Consider the following 21,534-nt stretch of genomic DNA (forward strand, 5'->3'; position numbering starts at 1 on the left):
TATATAGTATTATTTCATCTGCATATAATGATAATTCTACCTCTTCCTTCCAGTTTGGATACCTTTTATTTTTCTTGTCTGGTTACTGTGGCTGGGACTTCCAATGCTCTGTTGAAGAGAAGAGGTGAAAGTGGGCATTGTGGTCTTTACTCCAGGTTTTCATGGGAAGGCTTGTAGCTTTTCACCATTGAGTATTATATTGGCTGTGGGTTTGTCATAAATAGCTTTTATTATCTCAAGGTAATTATAGGGTGCTTTTCTTTTTTTGGCCACACCCCATGGCATGAGGCACTTCCCTGACCAGGGATCAAAGCCGTTGTCCCCCTGCCTTGGAAGCATGGAATCTTAACCACTGGACCACTAAGGAAGTCCAGGGGGTTTTAAGCAGAATTTGAACTTACCGGTTTTCAGTGAAAAGTAAGTACAGAAGACTAGATGTGTGAGGTCTTTGGCTGGTTGGTAGTGTTCATGCAGTGGGATCTCCCAGGAAAATTGGTATCATCTGGGACTATGAACCAGGCAGTCAGCAACTTGGATTGACTGAGGCTGTCAGGGCATTTGCTCTCTATCCCATGCATGGGCTAACCTCTACTGCCACCAGGGAGCAGAGTACCTGCTACCTGAGTTGTTTCAGTGGGCAGGCAGCTTTTTAAAAAATTTTAATTTTTTAAATTAGTATAATTGGTTTACAGTGTTGTGTTAGTTTCTGCTGTACAATGAAGTGAATCAGCTATATGTATACATATGTCCCCTCCCTCTTGGACCTCCTTCCCACCTCACCTCCATCCCACCCATTTAGGTCATCACAGAGCACCGAGCTGAGCTGCTTGTGTTTTATAGTAGCTTCCCACTAGCTAGCTATTTTTATAAAAAGTTTTTTTAATTATAGAGAATTCCCTGGTGGTCCAGTAGTTGGGACTCCATGTTTCCACTACAAGGAGCCCAAGTTCAATCCCAGGTCGGAATACTAAGATATTGCAAGCCATGTGGCATGGTTCCCCCCCCCCCCAAATAAATTTAATATAATAGAAAATCTCTTAATAGAACAGCAAGCAGTTTATCTGTATTTTCAACATAGCTTTTCTATTGTGTACATTCAAACTGTTTACAAGCAGATTGGTTTTGCTTGGGGAGGGGGCAAGAAAAATGACATTCTGATGTCTGATTCCCTCCCTACCTCCCTACCCATCCTCACCATTGGCACATCCCCATGATACATCCTGTATGACTCCATTAAATGTAAAACCTTCTCCCAGTACTCCGCACCAGAGAACTTTTGACAGGAACCTTGTGGCACTTCCGGGAGCTGCAGCCTGGCCTGTCATCCTGTACTGCTGGAACAGGCGAGGCTTATTCCTCACTATGAGCTCTAAGCATTTCTTGAGTGCCTACAGGGTGTCACGCTGTCTAGAACACACAGACGGTCTTGAACAAATTGAAGGCTTCTCTCCTTGAGTCACTCACTTGTGGGAGCTGAGTCCCATGTGTTCTCTAGGCCTCTGATGGCAGTTATGTTTGTTTTGTCACTGCCACCTTGACAGCAAGCAGTTAAGGAGATGTGTGGCTAGCCCAGCGCCCCTGTCCTGATCTCCAGGTTGATCTGGTTTCCTCCTCCACAGCCCTCTGCTTGTTCCCATAGCACTCACTAGACAAGGGCTGATGCTACCAGTGTGGCTGTTGGTCTTGAGAATCCCGCCACCTGGGAGCAGCTCGAAGCCTTTGGCATTTATTCCTTCTTGTTTTTCTCATTCGAATCATTCTGAACAGAAAAATCCCAGGGAGGAAGGTTTTCTGTCCTTCTGTTCTGGAGTCTTACATTTGTCACAGTAAGACTTGGCAACTGTGAGTGTTCACTGAGTTCCAGATACTATTGTGAGCACGTCTCTTAATAAACATTTAATCTTTATACTCCGAGGTAAGTTTAAAGTTCCAGCTTAGAAAACAGGAACTGGAAGCCCAAAACAGAAAGATGAGGTGATTTACTCAGTGTCAAACAGCTGTTAAGCAGAGTCAGGACTTGAATTCAGGCAACGTACCTTCAGAACTTTCATTCCTGACCACTTGGCCATACTGTGTGTGAGCTCACGCCCTAGAAGCAGTTGATGGCTTCTGTGGTCTTCCCAGAGTCTTAACTTGAACTCCCTCCTTTCGGATTAGGAGGCAGCAGAGCAGGACTTCCTCTCGCCTCTGTTGGCAGGAACTTAGCTCCCTCTCCAACTGAGTCCATCCCTGTAGCCCCTGGGCTGCCACAGCTGGGCCTGTTGGCTTTAAGGGAGGTGGCTTCCTGCAAAGTTTTTTACGATTCAATCTCTACTTTCCACTTTGTCCTAGTCGTCGGTGGTCCTCAGGGCAGGGGGAGATGCTGCTGATGGTCAGATGACTGAAAAATGCTCTCACTGTCTCCAGGCCTCAAGGTGAGGAGGGGTAGCAGGAGGTGGGATGAAACCAAGGGACTGCCCAGTGTCTCTCAGGTTATTTCACCCCGCCTGGCTGAGCTATGGGCAAGGCCGAGGCTTGTTTCTCTTCTCATAGAGTTTAATTAGATTGTAATGGAAGAAAAAGGTTAAATCCCCTCCTGTCAACTCTCCAGAATCTAGGTCCCTGGTCTTCTATAGGGCATCATGCATCCCATGACCTGATGGCCACCTAGTCCTGCAGACAGTAGCTTTCCTCTCTGCTTAGTGGTTCCCCCTCCCCAAGCTCTCTCCAGCTCTGGGAGAAGGCAGACATGGGAGGACCCCCACATCCATTGCCTTTGCTCATGAGTCACTCCACCCCTCCCTGCAGTGGCACCTTCTGGCCCTGACCCAGCTTGAACCTGATGAAAGCTAAGGACCTCTGCCACAGAGAAGGGCATCTGGGCTCATCTGGTATTTTTCCCACCCTTTCAACAGTTTGTGTCTCTCCGACGCGGTGAGGAACTCCAGGTTAGGAGCAACAGATAGAGTCCTCAGGGTTAGGAGAAATCCGATGCTCCGTTCTGAACAGATGCCCTATGTATCCTGCCTGCGGTCCACCTCCCTCGCTGGGCTTTGGAGGGGACTGGCCGAGGCGGGCCGCAGATTCCCCGAGCGGGCAGCGCCCCCTGGTGCTCTCAGGAGGGACTGTAGCAGGGTGGAAGTTAGGGGGCTAGGAACCAAAAGAGGCACGCGACGTGCGAGACCCTCCCGGGCACACCTCTCCCTTCCCTCCTCAGATCTACCCTTACAGAGTAGCGACGGCGCGGGCGGGCAGCTGGCATCTGCCCACCTCCTTCGTACCCGCCTGACATCTCCCGGCCCTCGGAGGCCGGGCGGGGAGGAGCCGGGCAGGGGGCAGGAAGCGGTGCGTACCTTCCGCTGCAGGAGGAGCAGGTGGCTGCTATGCTGCCGGGGCCCCAGGCTTCCTGTGCTCACCCGCCGCTGCTACCATTTCTCGTCTGAGTTCCTTGGGCCAGCTCCGGCCGCCGGGCCGGCCGCATGGCCCAGACCCCCGACGGCATATCCTGCGAGCTGCGAGGTAAGCGCCGGTCCTTCTCTCCTACTTGGCTGGGAGGAAGCCGTACGGCCCCGGAACAAACCAGTGGCCCACCCAGAGTCCTGGGGCACCCGGCAAGTGGTTCCCTTTGGTCATCAGGAGGGCTTGGCGGCCCAGATCCACTCCACTGCTTCCTAGCTGGCCCCGTAGATGACCCCAGGTCCCCTAGCCCCATACAGACCACAGACCTTGAGTACGAACTGACCTCCATGGCAGGAACCGTCTCCCAGCAGACTGCCCTTCCACAGGCGAGATCACCAAGTTCCTGTGGCCCAAGGAGGCAGAACTGCTGCTGAAAACCTGGCTGCCAGAGCGGGAGGGTGCCGAGCAAGGTCATGTCCTGGTATGGCTGGGGCAGAGCCTGCCTGGGAGGGCCACTGGGGCCCAAGCAGAAGGAGCCTCTTGCCCTGCTCAAGGTGTGAGACACTCTTTCCCCTCAGGCGCTGCTCCGATGGAGAGCATACCTGCTCCACACCTGCCTCCCTCTGAGGGTGAGTCCCAACAGCCCGGCCACCGCCCCCTTGCCCTCTAGCAGCTTTCCTGATGAGGGCTGCATCTGTGACGTTGTCCATCTTGTCCTTGTGGACTCTGCCCTCCCAACAGCACTGGGCTGCCAACATCAGGCAGGACTGGAGTCTAGACAGGTCTGGCTCTGAGATCCAGGCTGCACAAAGGACTGGGCTCCCAAGAGGGTGGGTCTTGCGCTTTGGGTCTTGGGCTTTGGTCCAAGCTCACCCAGGCACTCCATAGGTGGACTGCACATTCAGCTACCTGGAGGTCCAGGCCATGGTGCTGCAGGAGACACCCCCTCAGGTGAGACCCCTAGTACCCCACCGGGGCCTGCAGTCTGGTCTTGTCCTCCGTTCCCCACCCCCGCCCCCACATGGAGCCCATCCCTCACCCTGGAACCCATCCCTCACCCCACCCCCACCCCCAGGTCACCTTTGAGCTGGAGTCCCTGCCTGAACTGGTCCTGGAGTTTACTGGTGTGGCTGCCCTGGAACAGCTGGCCCAGCACATCGCTGCTGCCATAAGGAAGGTCTTCCCTCGCTCAACCCTTGGGTGAGGCCCAGCAGCTGACAGGGCTGGCAGGGAAGGGGGGCATCGAGGGGTGCCCTGGATGTTGCTGTGGGGGGTCTCACTCCCAGGGCCTAGAAGTTCCTTGCCCCCTTCTCCTTCATCCCCCTCCTCAGGAAACTCTTCCGGAGGCCCACACCCCCCTCCATGCTGGCTCGGCTGGAGAAAAGCAGCTCCTCAGAAGCCACCTCACCCAGCAGCCCCTGTGGTAAGGGCCAAGGCGGAGGCCACTTAGGGCTTCCAGCTGACCCCCTCCTGCATGACCCCTGGATTTGAAGGGCTCAACAAACTGAACAGAACCACTCAGCCACTACCCAGCCTGGGGCTGATCATTCTCCATCTCTGACCTTTTGTCTCTCTCTTGCCCCAATTCCTGCCCCATCACACCCTTGGCGCCAACCCAGGGGGCTTCTCGGAGACATACGAGGCCCTGTGTGACTACAATGGCTTCCCTTTCCGAGAGGAGATTCAGTGGGTGAGAGTAGGGCCCTCTCTGGGGGCTCTGGAGACATCTAATTCCCCTGGTGCTTTGAGAAGTCCCCCCTACCTCTTGTGGTCCCAAGCAAGTTGGAGGTACTTTCTTCCCACCCAGGATGTGGACACCATCTACCATCGTCAGGGCTGCCGCCATTTCAGCCTAGGAGACTTCAGCCATCTGGGAAGTCGGTGAGTGACCCGCCAGGGCTGTGAGGAGGGGAGGACTGCATGAACCACATTCCTGGCTTTAGCTTCTCCATGGAGAGAGGGGATACTGGACTTAGATCTGGCTCGGGGGTCCTGAGCTCTGCTCCTGCCCCTTCTTCCGCCCAGGGACCTGGCCTTGAGTGTGGCTGCCCTGTCCTACAATCTCTGGTTCCGGTGCCTCTCCTGCGTGGACATGAAGCTGGTGAGAAGCACAGGGGAGAGCGGGGAGGGTGGGTCAGTGGGCAGCCCGCTGAGCTCTCTCTCCCACTCTGGTTCTCAGAGCCTTGAGGTCTCAGAACAGATTCTGCACATGATGAATCAGTCATCCCACCTGGAGGAGCTGGTGCTGGAGACCTGTGGCTTGAGGGGGTAGGGGGGACAGGGCTTGGGTTGGAGAGACTAGTGGCCTGGGGAGGAGCGGGGAATCCAGGCTCAAAGCTTCACACATGGCGGGGGGGGGGTGTGGTCTGGTCCCCAGAGACTTTGTCCGGCGACTGGCCCAGGCACTGGCGGGACACACCAGCTCGGGACTGCGGGAGCTCAGCCTGGCTGGGAACCTGCTGGATGACCGAGGTACACCTGAGCCTGGGGAAGCCCTGGGGGCTGGTGCTGGAGGTGATGAGACCCACACGGCTACTACCCCCATCCCGCAGGTGTGGCTGCCCTTAGCAGACACCTAGAGAAGCATCCTGGAGCCCTGAGGAGACTCAGCCTAGCGCAGACTGGGTTGACTCCGCGAGGTAGGCAGGCCCGAGGATGGTGTGGGGTGGTGGAGCTGGGAGGTGGGGTCTCCTGATGGTGAGCCCCCGTCCTCCATCACCAGGAATGAGGGCTCTAGGCCGGGCACTGGCTTCCAATTCAGCCTTTGACTCTGCCCTGACCCACTTGGACCTTTCCGGGAACCCCGGGGCACTGGGGGCTTCGGAGGACCGTGGGGTGAGTGGCTGTCTTTAGGGAGGTGATTGGGGACGCCGCCGCAGGCAGTGGGGTGTTGGGAAGCTCTTGGTGGAGTGATCCCTGACTCTTTCCCATCTCCATCCTCCCGCCAGGGCCTCTATAGTTTCCTGAGCCGTCCTAACGTTCTGACGTTCCTGAATCTCGCAGGCACCGACACCGCCCTGGACACTGTGAGTGGGGGGTGATCTGTAGGGCTGGGCAGGCCTGTGGCCCAAGGGCGACTGGAGGCTGGGTGCTCAGTCCTCCGGCCGGTGTAGCCCACAACCTCCTCTCACAGCTCTTCGCGGCGCTGTCCCGCGGCGGCTGCTCCAGCCTGGCGCACCTAGACGCCTCGAGGAACGTCTTCTCCCGCACGTAAGGGGGCGGGGCGGGAGGGGGCAGGACTCTGCCGGACCCCGCCTCCCCGCGCCAGGACGCCCACTCTGCCCACTCCCCACCCCAGGAAGTCCAGGGCTGTGCCCGACGCTCTGCAACTCTTCCTCAGCCGCGCCGGGACGCTTCGGCACCTGGGCCTGGCGGGCTGCAAACTGCCACCCGACGCACTCAGGTCAGTGTCCCATGCCCTCGCCTGTCGGCCAACACCCAGGCTTCACCTCGGCACCTCACTCCGCTCTTACCGCACCCTTGATCTCCCGGGCATCGTTCCTTCTTGCTGTTCGCGCTCTGCTCTGGGGACCCTTCTCCCAGCTTCCACTATCCCCTGTGACACCCTCTCCCAGGGCGCTTCTGGAAGGCCTGGCGCTCAACACGCACCTGAATGACCTACACCTGGACCTCAGCGCGTGTGAGGTGAGCAGCCTGCCCGGAGCCGCGGGACTTGCCCTTTGGGGCTGGGGCTGCAAGGTGGGAGTGCTGGACCGTTGGGCTCCTGATCCTCCCCACCTGTGGCCTGTTGGCCTGAGCACGCTCCACTTTCCACCTTCAGCTGCGCTCAGCGGGTGCTCAGGTGATACAAGACTTGGTGTGTGATGCTGGCGCAGTGAGCTCCCTGGATCTGGCAGATAATGGTGAGGCCGCCCGGAAACCCATCCTCCCACCACCCACCAAATTCCCACCCCCCGCAGCCTCGCCTTGTGTGTGACCCGAGCCACCCCCCCCAGGCTTTGGCTCAGACATGGTGACTCTGGTGCTGGCCATCGGGAGGAGTCGGTCCCTGCGACACGTGGCGCTTGGAAGGAACTTCAACGTCCGGTGCAAGTGAGCCCCCATCCCCGTCCTGGGCCTCCCAACTGCACCCCACCACCCGGGTCTTCTGCCAACTGCTGCCCCCGCCCACAGGGAGACCCTGGACGACGTCCTGCACCGGATTGTTCAGCTCATGCAGGATGACGACTGTGTGAGTTCACGGGACCAAGTGGGATCCTCAGGCAATGGCTTCTGAGACCCGTCCTCCTTGCTGGCCCCTGACTCCAACTGCAAATGGCTTTCTCTTAACCCCAGCCCCTGCAGTCTCTGTCTGTGGCTGAGTCACGGCTGAAGCTGGGCGCCGGTGTCCTGCTCCGGGCCCTGGGCACCAATCCTAACCTGACAGCCCTGGATATCAGCGGCAACGCCATGGGGGACACGGGTGCCAAGATGCTGGCCAAGGCGCTTCGGGTTAACACGAGGCTCAGGTGGGCGGGGTCACAGGGGTGGGACCAACGGGGGAAGAGGGCGTGTATGGAGGGGTTTACTGGGGTAGGGCTGAATGAAGCAGAGCAGGTGGAGCTCAGGGGTGCTAATGAAAAGGCTAGAGGGGTTGGGAGCTCCTTGCAGAGCTCCGTCCCCGACTAAAGCCCAGCCTGGCCCAGGTCTGTGGTCTGGGACCGGAACCACACATCTGCTCTGGGCCTGCTGGACGTGGCACAGGCCCTGGAACAGAACCACAGCCTGAAGGCCATGCCTCTGCCACTGAACGATGTGGCCCAGGCTCAGCGCAGCCGTCCTGAACTGACAGCACGGGCCGTGCATCAGGTGGGGGTTCCCTCTCTTCCCCTGCCTTGCCCTGTGCCTTGGTCCTGCCCTACCACTTCTCAGGCTCTCTTGTGCCCAGATTCAAGCCTGTCTCTTGAGGAACAATCGCACAGACCACACCTCTACTGACTGCACCTCCTGCCCGAAGCCCCTGGGTCTGGGGTCAGACCCCTCCGAACAGGTCAGAGTTCCCCTACTGAGCCTTGAACACCAACAGACTGTAGAGAATGGGGAGGGTTGTGGCTGCTGAGAGACACCATGAGTCTGAGGGTAGCCAGTGTGCCTGAATCCTACTGTCCCAGACAAGTCCTTCTCCTTGATCTGCAGTGGAACTGATAGCTCTTGAAATAGCTCCCCCAGATAACACTACTAGCTGCCTTTTGAAAGCTTTTTTTTTTTTCAATTTAAAAAAACTGGGCGTGGGGAGGCTACTGCACACAGCTGATTTGCGAGATATCATTTCTCTAACTAAGGAATGAACCCAGGCCCCTGCAGTGAAAGCATGGAGTCTTAACCATTGGACCACAGGAAATTCCCTTAAATCATTTAAATAGGCTCCCTAGTTAAAGACAGGAGGTATTTTAAATCCTCAATCAGTTCTCCCCATCCCCAACTGTAGCCCCACTTGTGAATTTCCCTCTCTGTTGTGGCCCAACCCAAAGACCCTTCTTCTGGCTTCATCTCCCTCCACTACTTGGTGAGATGTTCCCCATCCACCTGTTCCAAAATCCCACTTCTCTCCCAAGCTCCAGAGCCCAGGCATCTTGACAACTTCAGAGCTTCACATTCTACAAATGATCTCGCCATTTCTCACAAAACTCTTCTACTCTGGAGCCCAGTCTCACTGGTGCCCACACCCACCAAGTGCTGTGGACAGAGCTTCAGTCCAGGTCTCTCTTGGCCACATTGCAGCCCCCACAGACCTCCTTGGTTCTGCATCTTGACCCATTCTCAAACACCGCTCCTTACTCCCACTCAACTATCCTTTGCTTCCCCCTTGTCTCTCCTCCACAGCTCCTCACTCGCATTTCTCTCCATTCCTCAATCTGTCCTCTAGGTCGATGATGAACAGATTGAACTTCTAAAACACTGACATGACTAACCACTCTTTTCCTTCCTATTCTGGACGTTTAGGAAGTATATATAATGTCCCTGCAATGAACCAAAGGAGACACTGCTCTCCCTTCTTGAACAGATAAGATTCCCAAGTGACTGTCCTGATGGTGTCAGCTTCAGGACCTCACCCACCCTGCAGAGACCTTGGGAAGGGGGCAGTCAGGATCTGGGGCCAGGGAGGGGACCAGGCTACAATTGAGTCCTCTTGCCCCCCAGGAAGTGAATGAACTGTGTCAGTCGGTGCAGGAGCACGTGGAGTTGCTGGGCTGTGGGGCTGGACCCCAGGGTGAAGCTGCTGTGCACCAGGCTGAGGATGCCATCCAAAATGCCAACTTCTCTCTCAGCGTGAGCACTCCCTCCCACCACGAGGACGCTTCCCTCTTAGTTAGAGGTCAGCTTGCAACTCCTTTTCTTCCTTGGCCTCCAGATTCTCCCCATTCTCTATGAGGCTGGAAGTTCCCCAAGCCACCAATGGCAGCTGCGGCAGAAGCTGGAGGGCCTACTGGGACAGGTGGGAGAGGTGTGCCGCCGGGACATTCAGGTGAGATAGTGCCCTGGCCCCAGCTGCCCCCCTTCCCCATATGCAGCCTTGACCCCCATCCAGAGGTGTGACTGTGGTATCCCGAGTCTGTGGTAACCCCCAGTGTTCTTTGGGGGTTTGGAGCCCCAAGCCAGTGAGGCTGGGCCCCGGCCACAAAACTCACTATGCTCTGACCTTCGACCAGGACTTCACTCAGGCCACATTGGACACAACAAGGAGTCTCTGCCCACAGACATTGCAGGGTCCCAGGTGGAGGGAGCAGCTAGAAGGGGTCCTTGGGGGCTCAAGGGGTCTCCCAGAGCTGCTCCCAGAGCACCTGCTGCAAGATGCCTTCACTCGGCTCAGGTAGGCTGGATTGGGTTGGGCAGGACCGGGCTATACTGGATAAAGACAGCACACTAACCCCTGTCCTCTGTTACCATCAGGAACATGCGCCTGTCAGTCACAGGGACCTTGGCAGAGAGCATTGTGGCTCAGGCTGTGGCAGGTCTGAGTGCAGCCCGGGATCGGCTGGTGAGGAGGAACTGTGGGCTTACACACACACAGACACACACACACCTGGTCACTGCCTTGCAGGGGTTCTGTAATGTCTTGAGCAGGGATTATGTGCTTACATACACACATGGCCACTGCATTGCAGAGATTCTGTAATGTCTTTTGGGGTCATGTAGCCCAGTATTTAGGGGTTCTCTTAGCACTGATAGGACTATGGCTGAGGCCCTGTCTCCCCATCTTTGGGGTGCCTGGTATTGCAGGTGGAGAGTCTGGCTCAACAGGCAACAGAGGCAATGCCCCCTGTCATACCGGCCCTAGATGGAGATGAGTCCAGCCCCCTTGGGCCTGGGGAATTGGAAGGTCTTTTCTTCCCTGAGGAGAAAGAAAAGGATGATGAAGAGGAGCAGAAGGTAGGTGGTCGCGGAACTCTGGGCCTAGAACACTAGATCTTCCCATCTTGTTCTGGAGTATGGACCCCAGGCTGAGTTTGTGCCCTCCTCACCAGGATGAAAGTCCTCCACAGAAATGGCCTGAATCACTCCACTGTCTTCATCTGGACTCCTCCACTCACAGTAAGTCAGGGCCCCAGGGGAAGAGTTACTCAGGTTGGACTAAAGTTCCATTAGATAGACCTGGCCACCTGGACACAATATATTCATCTCTGCCCTGGGAACTCCCTGACCGTTGAGTGGGCCAGGCCAAGACCCCGTACAACTATGAAGTTGGGGTCAGTTAGCACAGGGTGGGACCTCAGACCAGGGCCGGGACACAGTCTTCTCTCGATTCGTTCCCTACTCTACCGCCCCCTCCCTTTCCAACCCGCGGGATGCGCATGTCTGGCGGCGTCACGGGGCCGCGCGCCGCTCGGGGCCGCGCTCAGCACCACGGACAGCGGCAGCGGGGGGAGGGGCGGGCAGGGGGGCGGGCGGCGTAGCCCAGCCCCTCCCCACGCCCTGGGCGGGTCCCCCGCCACCCTAGCGCCACTGCCACCGCTGCTGCCGCCGCCGCCACCTCCCCGGGCTTGGCGCTCGGTGCTCTTCTGGTGCACTCCACTCAGGTGCTGCTGAGGAGCTAGAGCCGGAGCCCGAGCTGGCGGCTCCGGGGGAAGATGCAGAGCCGCAGGCGGGGCCATCCGCTCGTGGCTCGCCGAGCCCCGCCGCCCCAGGGCCCCCGGCCGGCCCGTTGCCTCGCATGGACCTGCCGCCCTCCGGGCAGCCCCTGCGCCATCCGACCCGGACCCGACCGCGGCCGCGGCGCCAGCACCACCACCGCCCGCCGCCGGGGGGCCCCCAGGTGAGCGCCCTACCCCCATTCCAGAGCTCGTGGAATTGGGGGTCTCAGGCGGCCCATTCGCTCTTAAGGGTGATGGCTGGCAGGGAGGTGGGTGGTGGGGTCACGCAGCCGAGTTCTAGCGTCTTCCTGGCCACCCCCTTCCTCAAGCCATGCTCATGCGGGGTCACGAGTGTGTGGATTTCGTTGGGGGAGCGCCTGGGGTAGGACTCTGCCTTGGGTTGGCTGCTGCACGGGTAGATGTGTGAGAGGGGGTGTCTGTCTTACCCTCCCAACCCCAGGGTTACTGAAAGATGCTGCCCCCTCCTCCCATGGGGACAGTCCTGCGTCTACCCCACGTCCAGCGCGGGTGTATGTGTGGGCTGGGTACTGGCGCGGGTCGTGGGCACAGGGCCGGAGGTGGGGAGGAGCCTGCTTGAGGCCCCCCAGAGGGTCTGACGCAGCAGCAGGCGCCGCTGAGCCGGCAGCAGGCCGAGTGGGGTGGGGGTGGAGGGTACTGCAGGGACTGTTTGGATCAGAGAGGGTGGCAAGTGGGAACGTGCGACCCAGGGGACACCTGGGTTTTAGTCTGCTGGTGACCAGGTGGTTTGGGGTGTTTAGGATACTCAGTGGGATGAGAATGGGTGTGAGCTGTGTACGTCCAGGGCCAAGTACAGGTGAGGGGGGTATGTGAAACCAGCATCTCTGCCCGGCTGCTGGACAGTTGGGGAGCTCGTAACAGCAGCTCCAAAGGGTCACTGCAGCTCCCAGGTCCTGGAGTTGCCCAGAGCCTGCCGCTGGACAAGGAAGGTGGGAAGAAGTCACAACTGAACTCAGCCCTTTAACCCTGTGGTGTCTCTCAGGTGCCCCCAGCCCTGCCGCAGGAAGGGAATGGGCTCAGTGCCCGCGTGGATGAGGGCGTGGAGGAATTCTTCTCCAAAAGGCTGATCCACCAGGATCGCCTGTGAGTAAGGGGCAGTTGCAAGGGTGGGGGAGAGGGTGGGCTGCTCCATGGGCCTTCCCACTCACTGCTGACTGTTCCCACAGCTGGGCCCCCGAGGAGGACCCGGCAGCCGAGGGAGGTACCACCCCTGTGCCCCGTACACTTCGCAAGAAGCTGGGCACCCTCTTTGCCTTCAAGAAGCCTCGTTCAACACGTGGGTCACGACCTGATCTTGAGACCAGCCCTGGCGCAGCTCCCCGCTCTCGAAAAACCACACTCGGGGACTTGCTTCGACCACCGGCCCGTCCTGGCCGTGGTGAGGAGCCTGCTGCAGGGGCCGAGGGGGGCACCAGCAGCCCAGACCCAACCCGCAGGAGTCGGCCTCGATACACCCGCGAAAGCAAGGCATACTCCCTGATACTGCTCCCTGCTGAGGAGGAGGAGACAGTGGGTGCCAGGCCCGACAAGGTGAGGCCTGGTGACCAGGAGCAAGGGCTCCCCTGGAACGGTTGGGGCAGCAGGCCCTCTCACCACTTGGTGTCTCTGTCCCCAGCGGCGGCCCCTGGAGCGGGGAGATACAGAGCTGGCCCCATCCTTTGAGCAGCGAGTACAAGTGATGCTGCAGAGGATCGGTGTGAGCAGAGGCAGTGGGAGTGCCGAAGGCAAGAGGAAGCAAGTGAGTTGGAAAGGGGTGCTGTGGGAAATGAGGCAGGTGACACGCGGCTAGCTTTATGTGGGTGATTTATGTGACCAGGAGACTCCTGACAGGTCTGTCAGATTCACCCTTTCTTCCCTCTTGGTTTCCGCTCTGACCCAGGCCACCAGTATCTCCTCCTTGCAGTGGTGACAGTCCCATTCTCTGCAGATCTAATAGAAATCTGACTTTTGAAAGTCATCTTCATTTGAAACAGCAAATCCTCTAGGGGACTTGACTCCTAATCCTGCCTCAGGGCCCAACGGGGCCTCAGCCCTGGTCACTGCCGTCATCTCATTGCTGTCAACCCCAGCTGCATCTCAGGACCTCCATACAGGCTCCGCTGTCTGGAACTCCTCTCTGCCCCACTTTCAGCCTCTCACCACCATCCAAAGGCTACACAAGGTCCCTCCCTCTTCCTCCATCTGTTTCCCTATGGACCTTCCTTGACTCTTTCATGCATCCTGCTAATGCCACTCTCTGATCACAGTTCCTAGTAAGAATCACCACCCTATGGACTAACCCTATAATAACTTTGCAGGAAAATCAAAACACATGTGAAGTGAGACTCAGCTTGAATTTAGAAACACTAAGTTATAGGAAGTGAATCACAGAACTGAGAAGTCACTGTATGTGTTTGTGCCTGCATATGCTTCTGTGTTAACTGTCCGCCACCACAGACCGAGCTCCAAGACCAGGACTGGGTCTGCCATGTTCTTGCCCAACCCATGGTGGCTGTTAGTGGCAGATACAGAACAATAATACATAAGAAAACAAGGCTAGCATGAGGGTGGGACAGGACTAAGCTTGACTTCCCTGTTTCCCACAGAGCAAAGATGGAGAAATCAAGAAGGCTGGCTCAGATGGTAAGTGGGACCCTGGGCTGGTGCAGTACATTTTGGGGGAGGAAGAGACAGTCCACAGGGATTTGCTCTCCTGGGGGTAAGAGGAGTAGAAGCCATGTTTTTTCTTCCCCTCACTAAGGTCTGGTGCCTAAGCCCCCGACTCTGCCTTTGCAGGTGACATTATGGACAGTTCCACAGAGGCTCCTCCCATCTCGATCAAGTCCCGCACCCATTCAGTGTCTGCTGGTGAGTGAGAGCCACAGTGCTGGGGAGCACGTGGGGACAGACAAGCTGCAGGGGATCGGACCATTGCCTGACCCAGGCCTTGGCTGACACCCCTCTCCCCACAGACCCTTCATGCAGACCTGGGCCAGGGGGCCAAGGGCCTGAGTCTGCCACCTGGAAGACACTGGGGCAACAGTTGAATGCAGAGCTCAGAGGCCGTGGTTGGGGCCAACAGGATGGTCCGGGCCCCCCGTCCCCATGTCCAAGCCCAAGCCCCCGAAGATCCAGTCCCTCCCCAGACAGCCTGGGCCTCCCAGAGGATGCCTGCTTAGGCTCCAGGAACGAAGGTAAGCAAATACCCCAGCTTCCACTCAATACTGGGCTAGGGACTGGAGGAGTCCCCTCTGGGAACTCAGACCCTGAAGGTGGGAGGCAAGGGCGGCTGTTGGGCCCACACCCTGACCCCCCTGGCCTCCCCCAGATGGCTGGCTGAGGCCGCAGCCCCGTTTGGCAGGGCGACGAGCAGTGTCTGTGCATGAGGACCAGCTCCAGGCCCCTGCTGGTGAGGGGGAAACACCTCCCTGTGGGCTGGAATACAGAAGGAGATGGGGGAAGAGTGGGCTCCCTTTGTGGCTCTGGTCCTTGAAGGGCCACCAGTGTCCTGAGGGGTTGAAAAATTGGAGGCAGAAGGCTAGGAGCCACCACTGCCGGGGATGGGAGGGTGAGGGGAAGGCAGAGGCTCCAAAGACAAGTAAGTGTTGGGAGGGGGGCCCTTAGCATCCCTCCCCAGGTCTGTCTGTATCCCACAGACCGGCCCCTGCGGCTACAGCGCTCCCCTGTCCTCAAGCGCAGGCCAAAGCTTGAGGCGCCTCCATCTCCAAGCATAGGTAAGGGGGGCCAGGGCCAGCTGGGAGGGCGGCAGGGCTGCTTGGTTCAGTCCTAACCCTTCTTCTCTCCCTCTCTTTCTGTGCAGGATCTGGCCTTGAAGCCGAGCCTCTACCCACCCAGTCTACAGAGCCCTCCAGCCCACCCTCCCCAACCACAAACCAAAGAGGCGGCGGCCCCAACCCCTGACCTCTTCCTTTCTGCCGCATGAGATTATTTTATTAAAAAACTCAAAGGAAGCTAGTGTGGAGCTTTGTTTATCCGCCCCCAGGCCTGGACCTGTGCACGTATCCTCCTATGAGCCCTCACATCTGGGTCAGTTCAGAGTCTGGCTGTGGCTCCATCAAAAAGTGCAAGGCCCAGGCCACGAGCTGGGGAGGGAGCCTGAGAAGAGAACCAAGGTTTTAGGTCGGGGGGACGGGGACAGGCAACTAAGACAGCAGGGGCAGCCCCAGGCACTCACCTGGCAGCCTGCACCTGGGCACACAGGGAGGGGCAAGGTGGCCTGTACTCATACTGGAAGGCAGAACCATCACGATGCCTCTCTGGGGGGTCCTGAAGGGGACATGGTGTCTGGAAAGGGGCCAAAAAGGCCTCTAACCTCATCCAAGGCTGCCCCAGCCCCCAGCCCAGCTCTACCCAAGGTCCACCCACTTCTACCCTCCAGCTGTGGGGGGCTGTGCTCACCCAGACACAGCTGGACTCCAGGGTTCCCTTGGTGGTTCTTGTCCTTGGAGAATGATGCAAGGTCTTGGGGGGTAACCCAAGCTCTTTGAACTCCAGGCTAGGTTTCTGGGCCCTGCTTACATGGGCCTGGTGTATACTGGGGGCATGGCCAAGGCGTGACAGGCTTGGGGTACAGCTCAGGAGTGGGGTGTTGGGTACACTGCTGGGGTGTGGGGACCCGGGGGGCAGGGAGCCGTGGGCTGAGCAGATGGTTGACAGGGGCTGGGAGCTGCCCTTCTGTACTGGGTCTGGAGCAGCCAAGGGCAGAGGAGGCAGAAGGCTGACGCTGGCACTGTTCTCCTTTGACAGCAGGTGGCTGGGTATGGCAGGGGTTCCTAAGGAGGAGGGGGACTCACCATGGGCACAGTCCCCTCAGCTCAGATCAGCTGAAGGACCTGTGAGCGGAGGCTTGCAGGGACTGTGTTCACCCCCGCCCAGCTGGGTACCCTTTCAGAGCCCAGGCACCTAATTGATTGACAGCAGCAAGAACATGGGGCCTGAGCATCACCTTACCTGAGGAACTGGGCGAGGAAGGAGGGGAGGAGATCAGACTCAGCGACAGGTCCTGCAGAGCCAGGTGTGATGGGGATCGCTCAGGGCCTGGGGGTGGAGGGGGCTTATCAGCACTGGGGGCACTGGGCAGGCTTACCTCCCTCTTGACCTCTCCAATCCTCCTTACCCTGTACCCTCTGAGTTGGGCCCAGAGAGCTCAGGATTTGCTGGTCATTCTCAGAGATGTGCAGCCGTAGGCTGGGGACAGTGTACACAGCTTCTCCCTGTGGGATGAGAACGTTCAGTCTGGGCCCTTGCCCAACTTCCCACGCTGACATTTCCCAAGAGAAGCCCCAGACTGACCGTGGCTCTGCAGCGAGAGGCAGCCCAGGGTGTGATGGGGGCTGCTGTGTCAGGACCTGCCAGTATCAGACAGCTCTCAGCCAGGCGCACTAGTGCCTTCTGATGCTCCTGGTCCACCTCTACCTCATTCAGAAGCTGGGACAGTGAAAGACCTAGGGCAGGGGATCAGAGGATGGGCTGAAGCTCAGAGGAGGAGGGGAGGCTTTACTAAGGAAGCAGTGGGGTTGCCGGTTACCTGTATTGGATGACGTGGACTCTGAAAGGTGCTCCCTAGAGAAACAGAGGGGACAAGTCTGAGGGACAATCCTGAAGCCTACCTACACAGATCTGTCACCCCCTGACTGAACCACACCTGACCCAAGAAAACCAACCCCACACTCACTCCAAGCAGTCACAGAGCTTTTTCCGCACATCTGGGTCCTCGTTGCTGGAAAAGAGGAGTGGTAGGCAGTCACTGTTCTTTATGAATCACAGCCTGGTCATGGTGAAGGGGCGTAACTCTGTGAAGCTAGAGCCATGCTTGAAGGGCCACCCAAGACAGACAGGTGAAGTGAAGACTTCACAGAAGTGAAGACTTCTGACAAAACTTGGTCCACTGGAGGAGAAAATGGCAACCCACTCCAGTATTCTTGCCTGGAGAACCCCATGGACAGTATGAAAGGCAACAAGGTACGACACTGGAAGATGAGCCCCGCCTTTCCCCACAAGGTTGGAAGGTGTCCAGTATGCTACTGGGGAAGACCAGAGAGCAATTACTAAAAGCTTCAGAAAGAATAAAGTGATTGGGTCAAAGTGGAAATGATGTTCAGCTGTACCTGGTGATGAAAGTAAAGTCCAATGCTGTAAAGAACACTGCACAGGAACCTGGAACGTTATGTCCATGAATCAAGGTGAATTGGATGTGGCCAAGCAGGAGATGGCAAGAGTGACATCAAATCTTAGGTAGGAATCAGTGAACTAAAATGGATGGGAATGGGCGAATTTAATTCAGATGACCATTATATCTACTACTGTGGGCAAGAATCCCTTAGAAGAAATGCAGTAGCCCTCATAGTCAACAAGAGAATCTGAAATGCAGTACTTGAGTGCAATCTCAAAAATGACAGCATGATCTTGGTTCATTTCCAAGGCAAACCATTCAACATCACAGTCAGTGATGCCGAAGAAGCTGAAGTTGACTGGTTCTATGAAGACCTTCTGGAAGTAACGCCAACAAAAGATGTTCTTTTCATCACAGGCGATTGGAATGCAAAAGCAGGAAATCAAGAAATAACCAGAATAATGAAGCAGAGCAAAGGCTAACAGAGTTTTGTCAAGAGAATACACTGATCATAGCAAACATCTTTTTCCAACAAGCCAAGAGACAACTCTACACATGAACATCACAAGATGGTCAATACTGAAATCAGACTGTGTTCTTTGCAGCCAAAGATGGAGAAGCTCCATAGAGTCAGCAAAAACAAGACCTGGAGCTGACTGTGGTTCAGATCATGAGCTCCATATTGCAAAATTCAGGCTTAAACTGAAGAAGTAGGGAAAACCACTAGGCCATTCAGGTATGACCTAAATCAAATCCCTTACGCTTATACAGGGGAGGTAAAAAAGTCAAGGGATTAGACTTAACAGAGTGCCTGAAGAACTATGGACAAAAGTTAGTAACACTGTATAGGAAGTGGTGACCAAAACTAACCCAAAGGAAAAAAATGCAAGAAGGCAAAATGGTTGTCTGGGAAGGCCTTACAGATAGCTGAGGAAAGAAGAGAAGCAAAAGGCGAGAGAGAAAGGGAAAGATATACCCAAATAAATGCAGAGTTTCAGAGAACAGCAAGGAGAGGTAAAAAAAAGCCTTCTTAAGTGAACAATGCAAAGAAACTGAGGAAAAGAACAGAATGGGAAAGACTAGAGATCTCTTTAAGAAAACTGGATATTTCAAGGAAACATTTCATCTAAGGATGGGCACGATAAAGGACAGGAACAGTAAGAACCTAACAGAAACAGAAGAGATTAAGAGGAGATGGCCAAGAACACATAGAAAAACTATACAAGAAAGGCCATAATTCTCCAATAACCATGATGATGTGATCATTCATCTAGAAGTAAACATCCTGGACTGTGAAGTCAAGTGGGCCTTAGGAAGCATTACTACAAACAAAACTAGTGCAGATGATAGAATTCTAGCTGAACTATTTAAAATCCTAAATGATGATGCTGTTAAAGTGCTGCATTCAATGTGTCAGCAAATGTGGAAAACTCAGCAGTGACCACAGAACTGGAAAAGGTCAGTTTTCATTTCAACCCCAAAGAAGGACAATGCCCAAAAATGTTCAAATTACTGGACAATTGCACTCCATGCTAGCAAGGTAATGCTCAAAAATCCTTCAAGTTAGGCTTCAGCAATAGGTGAACCAAGAACTTCCAGATGTACAAGTTGAGTTTCAAAGAGTCAAGAGGAACCGGATATCAAACTGCCAACACTGGATTATGGAGAAAGCAGAAGAGTTCCAGAAAAACATTTACTTCTGTTCACTGACTATGCTAAAGCCTTTGTGTGGATCACAACAAACTGGAAAATTCTTAAAAAGATGGGAATATCAGACCACCTTACCTATCTCCTAAGAAATCTGTATATAAGTCAAGAAGCAGGAGTTAGAACTGGACATGAACAACTGGTTGGTTCGAAATTGGGAAAAGAGTACAACTGATATGCAGAGTACATCATGTGAAATGCCAGGCTGGATGAATCACAGCTGGAATCAAGTTTGTTGGGAGAAAAATCAATAACCTCAGATATACAGATACCACTCTAATGGCAGAAAGTGAAGAGGAACTAAAGAGCTCGTGAGGAGGGTGAAAGAGGAGGGTGAAAAAGCTGGCTTGAAACTCACCATTCAAAAGATCATTAGCATCCAGTCCCATCACTTCCTGGCAAATAGAAGGGGAAAAGTGGAAGCAGTGACAGTGTTTATTTTCTTCCGCTCCAAAATCACCACGGACAGTGACTGCAGCCATGAAATTAAAAGGCACTTGTTCCTTGGAAGGAAAGCTATGATCAATCTAGACAGTGCATTAAAAAGCAAAAACATTACTTGTTAACAAATGTCCATATATTCAAAGCTGTGGTTTTTCCAGTAGTCATGTATGGATGTGAAAGCTGGACCATAAAGAAGGCTGAGTGCTGAAGAACTGATGCTTTGGAATTGTGGTGCTGGAGAAGACTCTCTTGGAATGCAAAGAGATCAAACGAGTCAACCCTAAACGAAATAAATCCTAAATATCTATTGGAAGGACTGTTGCTGAAGCTGAAGCTCCAATACTTTGGCCACCTGATGCGAAGAACTGACTTATTGGAAAAGACCCTGATGCTGGGTAAGACTGAAGGCAGGAGAAGGGGGTAGCAGAGGATGAGATGATTAGATAGCATCACCAACTCAATGAACATGAATTTGAGCAAACTCCGAGAGATAGTGGAGGACAGAGGAGCCTGGTGTGCTGCTGTCCATGGGGTCACAGAGTCAGACACAACTTAGCAAATGAACAAAAACAACAAGCGCTCCATGTTACTAAAGCCCCAAGCCCTCAAACCCACAAGGCCTATGCCAACGCCAGCCCGGCCTGGGTGAAGAGTACAGCTCAACAGTGGAGGCATCACTTACCAACCAGTCACCTGTTCCCGGGGTTGTTCCGTGGGCAGCAGAGCGAAACGGTCCACCTGGAGGTAGAACTCCGCGGGCTGGAGGGGTGAGTTCAGGGACCGGGTCTCAGGAGTTTTCAGGAAATCAGGCCCAGTAATCCACCCAAGCCAGCTTCACCACTCACCGTGTCTCCCTGGGCGACCTGGACGCTGACCTTGCAGTCCCGCAGCAGCAGTATCCGGCCTTCTGTCCCTCTGAAGCCGAACTCCTTCTCCTCCCTGAGGCGAGCGCGGTCCTCACTGAAGCGCTCGCCAAAACGCAGCCCTGCCCGCCTGGGACCCGCCCACCTCGGGCTCAGGGCTCAAGGCTCGTGCTGTCTCACCCGACTCCAAAGTTCCCAAGCTCCGTGGAGCCTCTCTCACCAGTCTGAGGCGTTCAGGGCCTCCCCCGTCACTAGGCATCGGATACTGTGGGTCCCGTCGGATACAAGCAGCATGGCCTCCGCGTCGGGCGGGTCAGGGGCACCGGACGGGCTCTGGGCCTTGGCCTCCTGCAGTACCTGAGGGCGGCGACCGGCGTCAAACCCACCGCCTTGGGGCCCCGCCCAGGTCTCGGGGCTCTGAGAAGGGTGTGTGTGTCGGGGGGGCGCGGAACTCACCTTGAGCAGCTGCCCCGCCCGCGGGCTTGAGAGTGCGTCTGACCCTAGGACCAGCTCTCGAATCCAGGGTCGCAGGACCAGGCCCCCAAAACTTGCCATTCCCGCTGCTGGAGACCGCAGGTAGCCTCTAGCCCGCGTTTTTCCCGTGCGACGCGGCCCCGCCTCGCCGCTAGAGGGGAAACGCCGGACGTCTGGGCGGGACTAGAGGTCGAGGCCCCGCCCAGGAGCGTGCCCGCGCGTGCGCACGAGAGCGTCTTGGTCGGGAACTCTGTTCAATTGGATTCCGTCCTGTTTACGCTTACCCGAGCATCCCTCCAAGCAGCGGCAAGGCGTTAGGGCCGTTCTTCAAGTCTCCTGTGGCGCTGGGCAAGAAGGGGCCAAGAACTGGCTCCGATGGAGAGGGAGAGCTCTGGAACCTGAGGCTGGTTCCAAGCATGGTGCGAGAGAGTGGCTCGAAGCCACT

The 21,534-nt window shown here is 56.1% G+C and overlaps 2 protein-coding genes across 13 annotated transcripts; one reads left to right on the forward strand and one right to left on the reverse strand.

The window, feature by feature from the left end:
• Positions 1-1,055: 1,055 nt before the first annotated feature.
• Positions 1,056-15,400, forward strand: CARMIL2 (capping protein regulator and myosin 1 linker 2). 7 transcript variants are annotated; one of them, XM_061387576.1, is made up of 41 exons: positions 1,057-2,414; positions 2,788-2,870; positions 3,197-3,498; positions 3,765-3,859; positions 3,957-4,007; positions 4,267-4,329; positions 4,454-4,578; positions 4,710-4,801; positions 4,998-5,068; positions 5,186-5,259; positions 5,404-5,479; positions 5,558-5,646; positions 5,756-5,850; positions 5,931-6,017; positions 6,101-6,213; positions 6,327-6,404; positions 6,512-6,588; positions 6,677-6,781; positions 6,954-7,023; positions 7,160-7,241; positions 7,335-7,431; positions 7,513-7,570; positions 7,675-7,847; positions 8,025-8,187; positions 8,267-8,368; positions 9,520-9,648; positions 9,731-9,844; positions 10,029-10,189; positions 10,270-10,357; positions 10,600-10,749; positions 10,845-10,911; positions 11,397-11,632; positions 12,472-12,572; positions 12,656-13,019; positions 13,105-13,227; positions 14,075-14,111; positions 14,265-14,336; positions 14,441-14,662; positions 14,797-14,877; positions 15,125-15,202; positions 15,289-15,400. In XM_061387576.1, the coding sequence occupies exons 3-41, from the start codon at positions 3,459-3,461 to the stop codon at positions 15,387-15,389; spliced, it is 4,200 nt and encodes a 1,399-aa protein (XP_061243560.1). In that variant the 5' UTR covers positions 1,057-2,414; positions 2,788-2,870; positions 3,197-3,458; the 3' UTR covers positions 15,390-15,400. The 7 variants fall into 7 exon arrangements, with proteins under 7 accessions (XP_061243556.1, XP_061243557.1, XP_061243561.1 ...); XM_061387572.1 differs by having other exon boundaries at positions 1,056-2,414; positions 4,998-5,259; XM_061387578.1 differs by lacking the exon at positions 14,797-14,877 and having other exon boundaries at positions 1,059-2,414.
• On the reverse strand, positions 15,394-21,507 carry ACD (ACD shelterin complex subunit and telomerase recruitment factor). Of its 6 annotated transcripts, none has more exons than XM_061387619.1 (13): positions 21,374-21,507; positions 21,072-21,240; positions 20,836-20,972; positions 20,598-20,691; positions 20,435-20,511; positions 17,164-17,208; positions 17,017-17,051; positions 16,782-16,837; positions 16,606-16,702; positions 16,440-16,526; positions 15,888-16,261; positions 15,664-15,755; positions 15,394-15,584 (listed from the first exon to the last, which is right to left on the reverse strand). In XM_061387619.1, the coding sequence occupies exons 1-13, from the start codon at positions 21,505-21,507 to the stop codon at positions 15,506-15,508; spliced, it is 1,476 nt and encodes a 491-aa protein (XP_061243603.1). In that variant the 3' UTR covers positions 15,394-15,505. The 6 variants fall into 6 exon arrangements, with proteins under 6 accessions (XP_061243603.1, XP_061243602.1, XP_061243600.1 ...); XM_061387618.1 differs by having other exon boundaries at positions 15,664-15,773; XM_061387616.1 differs by having other exon boundaries at positions 16,782-16,933.
• Between the last annotated feature and the right edge of the window lie 27 nt (positions 21,508-21,534).

The sequence above is a fragment of the Bos javanicus genome, chromosome 18 (assembly GCF_032452875.1).
Source record: "Bos javanicus breed banteng chromosome 18, ARS-OSU_banteng_1.0, whole genome shotgun sequence".
Lineage (NCBI taxonomy): Eukaryota > Metazoa > Chordata > Mammalia > Artiodactyla > Bovidae > Bos > Bos javanicus.

Bases quoted from the DNA above. Each gene is read 5' to 3' on its own strand.
- ACD (XM_061387615.1), bottom strand. From the start codon at position 21,507: ATGCTTGGAACCAGCCTCAGGTTCCAGAGCTCTCCCTCTCCATCGGAG. The intron at 20,512-20,597 runs GTGAGTGGTGAA...TCACCCCTCCAG, and splicing joins AGGTCGCCCAGGGAGACACG to CCCGCGGAGTTCTACCTCCA. The intron at 16,262-16,439 runs GTAAGGTGATGC...CCTCCTCCTTAG, and splicing joins TTCCTCGCCCAGTTCCTCAG to GAACCCCTGCCATACCCAGC.
- CARMIL2 (XM_061387572.1), top strand. From the start codon at position 3,459: ATGGCCCAGACCCCCGACGGCATATCCTGCGAGCTGCGAG. The intron at 13,020-13,104 runs GTGAGGCCTGGT...CTCTGTCCCCAG, and splicing joins TGGGTGCCAGGCCCGACAAG to CGGCGGCCCCTGGAGCGGGG. The intron at 13,228-14,074 runs GTGAGTTGGAAA...TGTTTCCCACAG, and splicing joins CCGAAGGCAAGAGGAAGCAA to AGCAAAGATGGAGAAATCAA.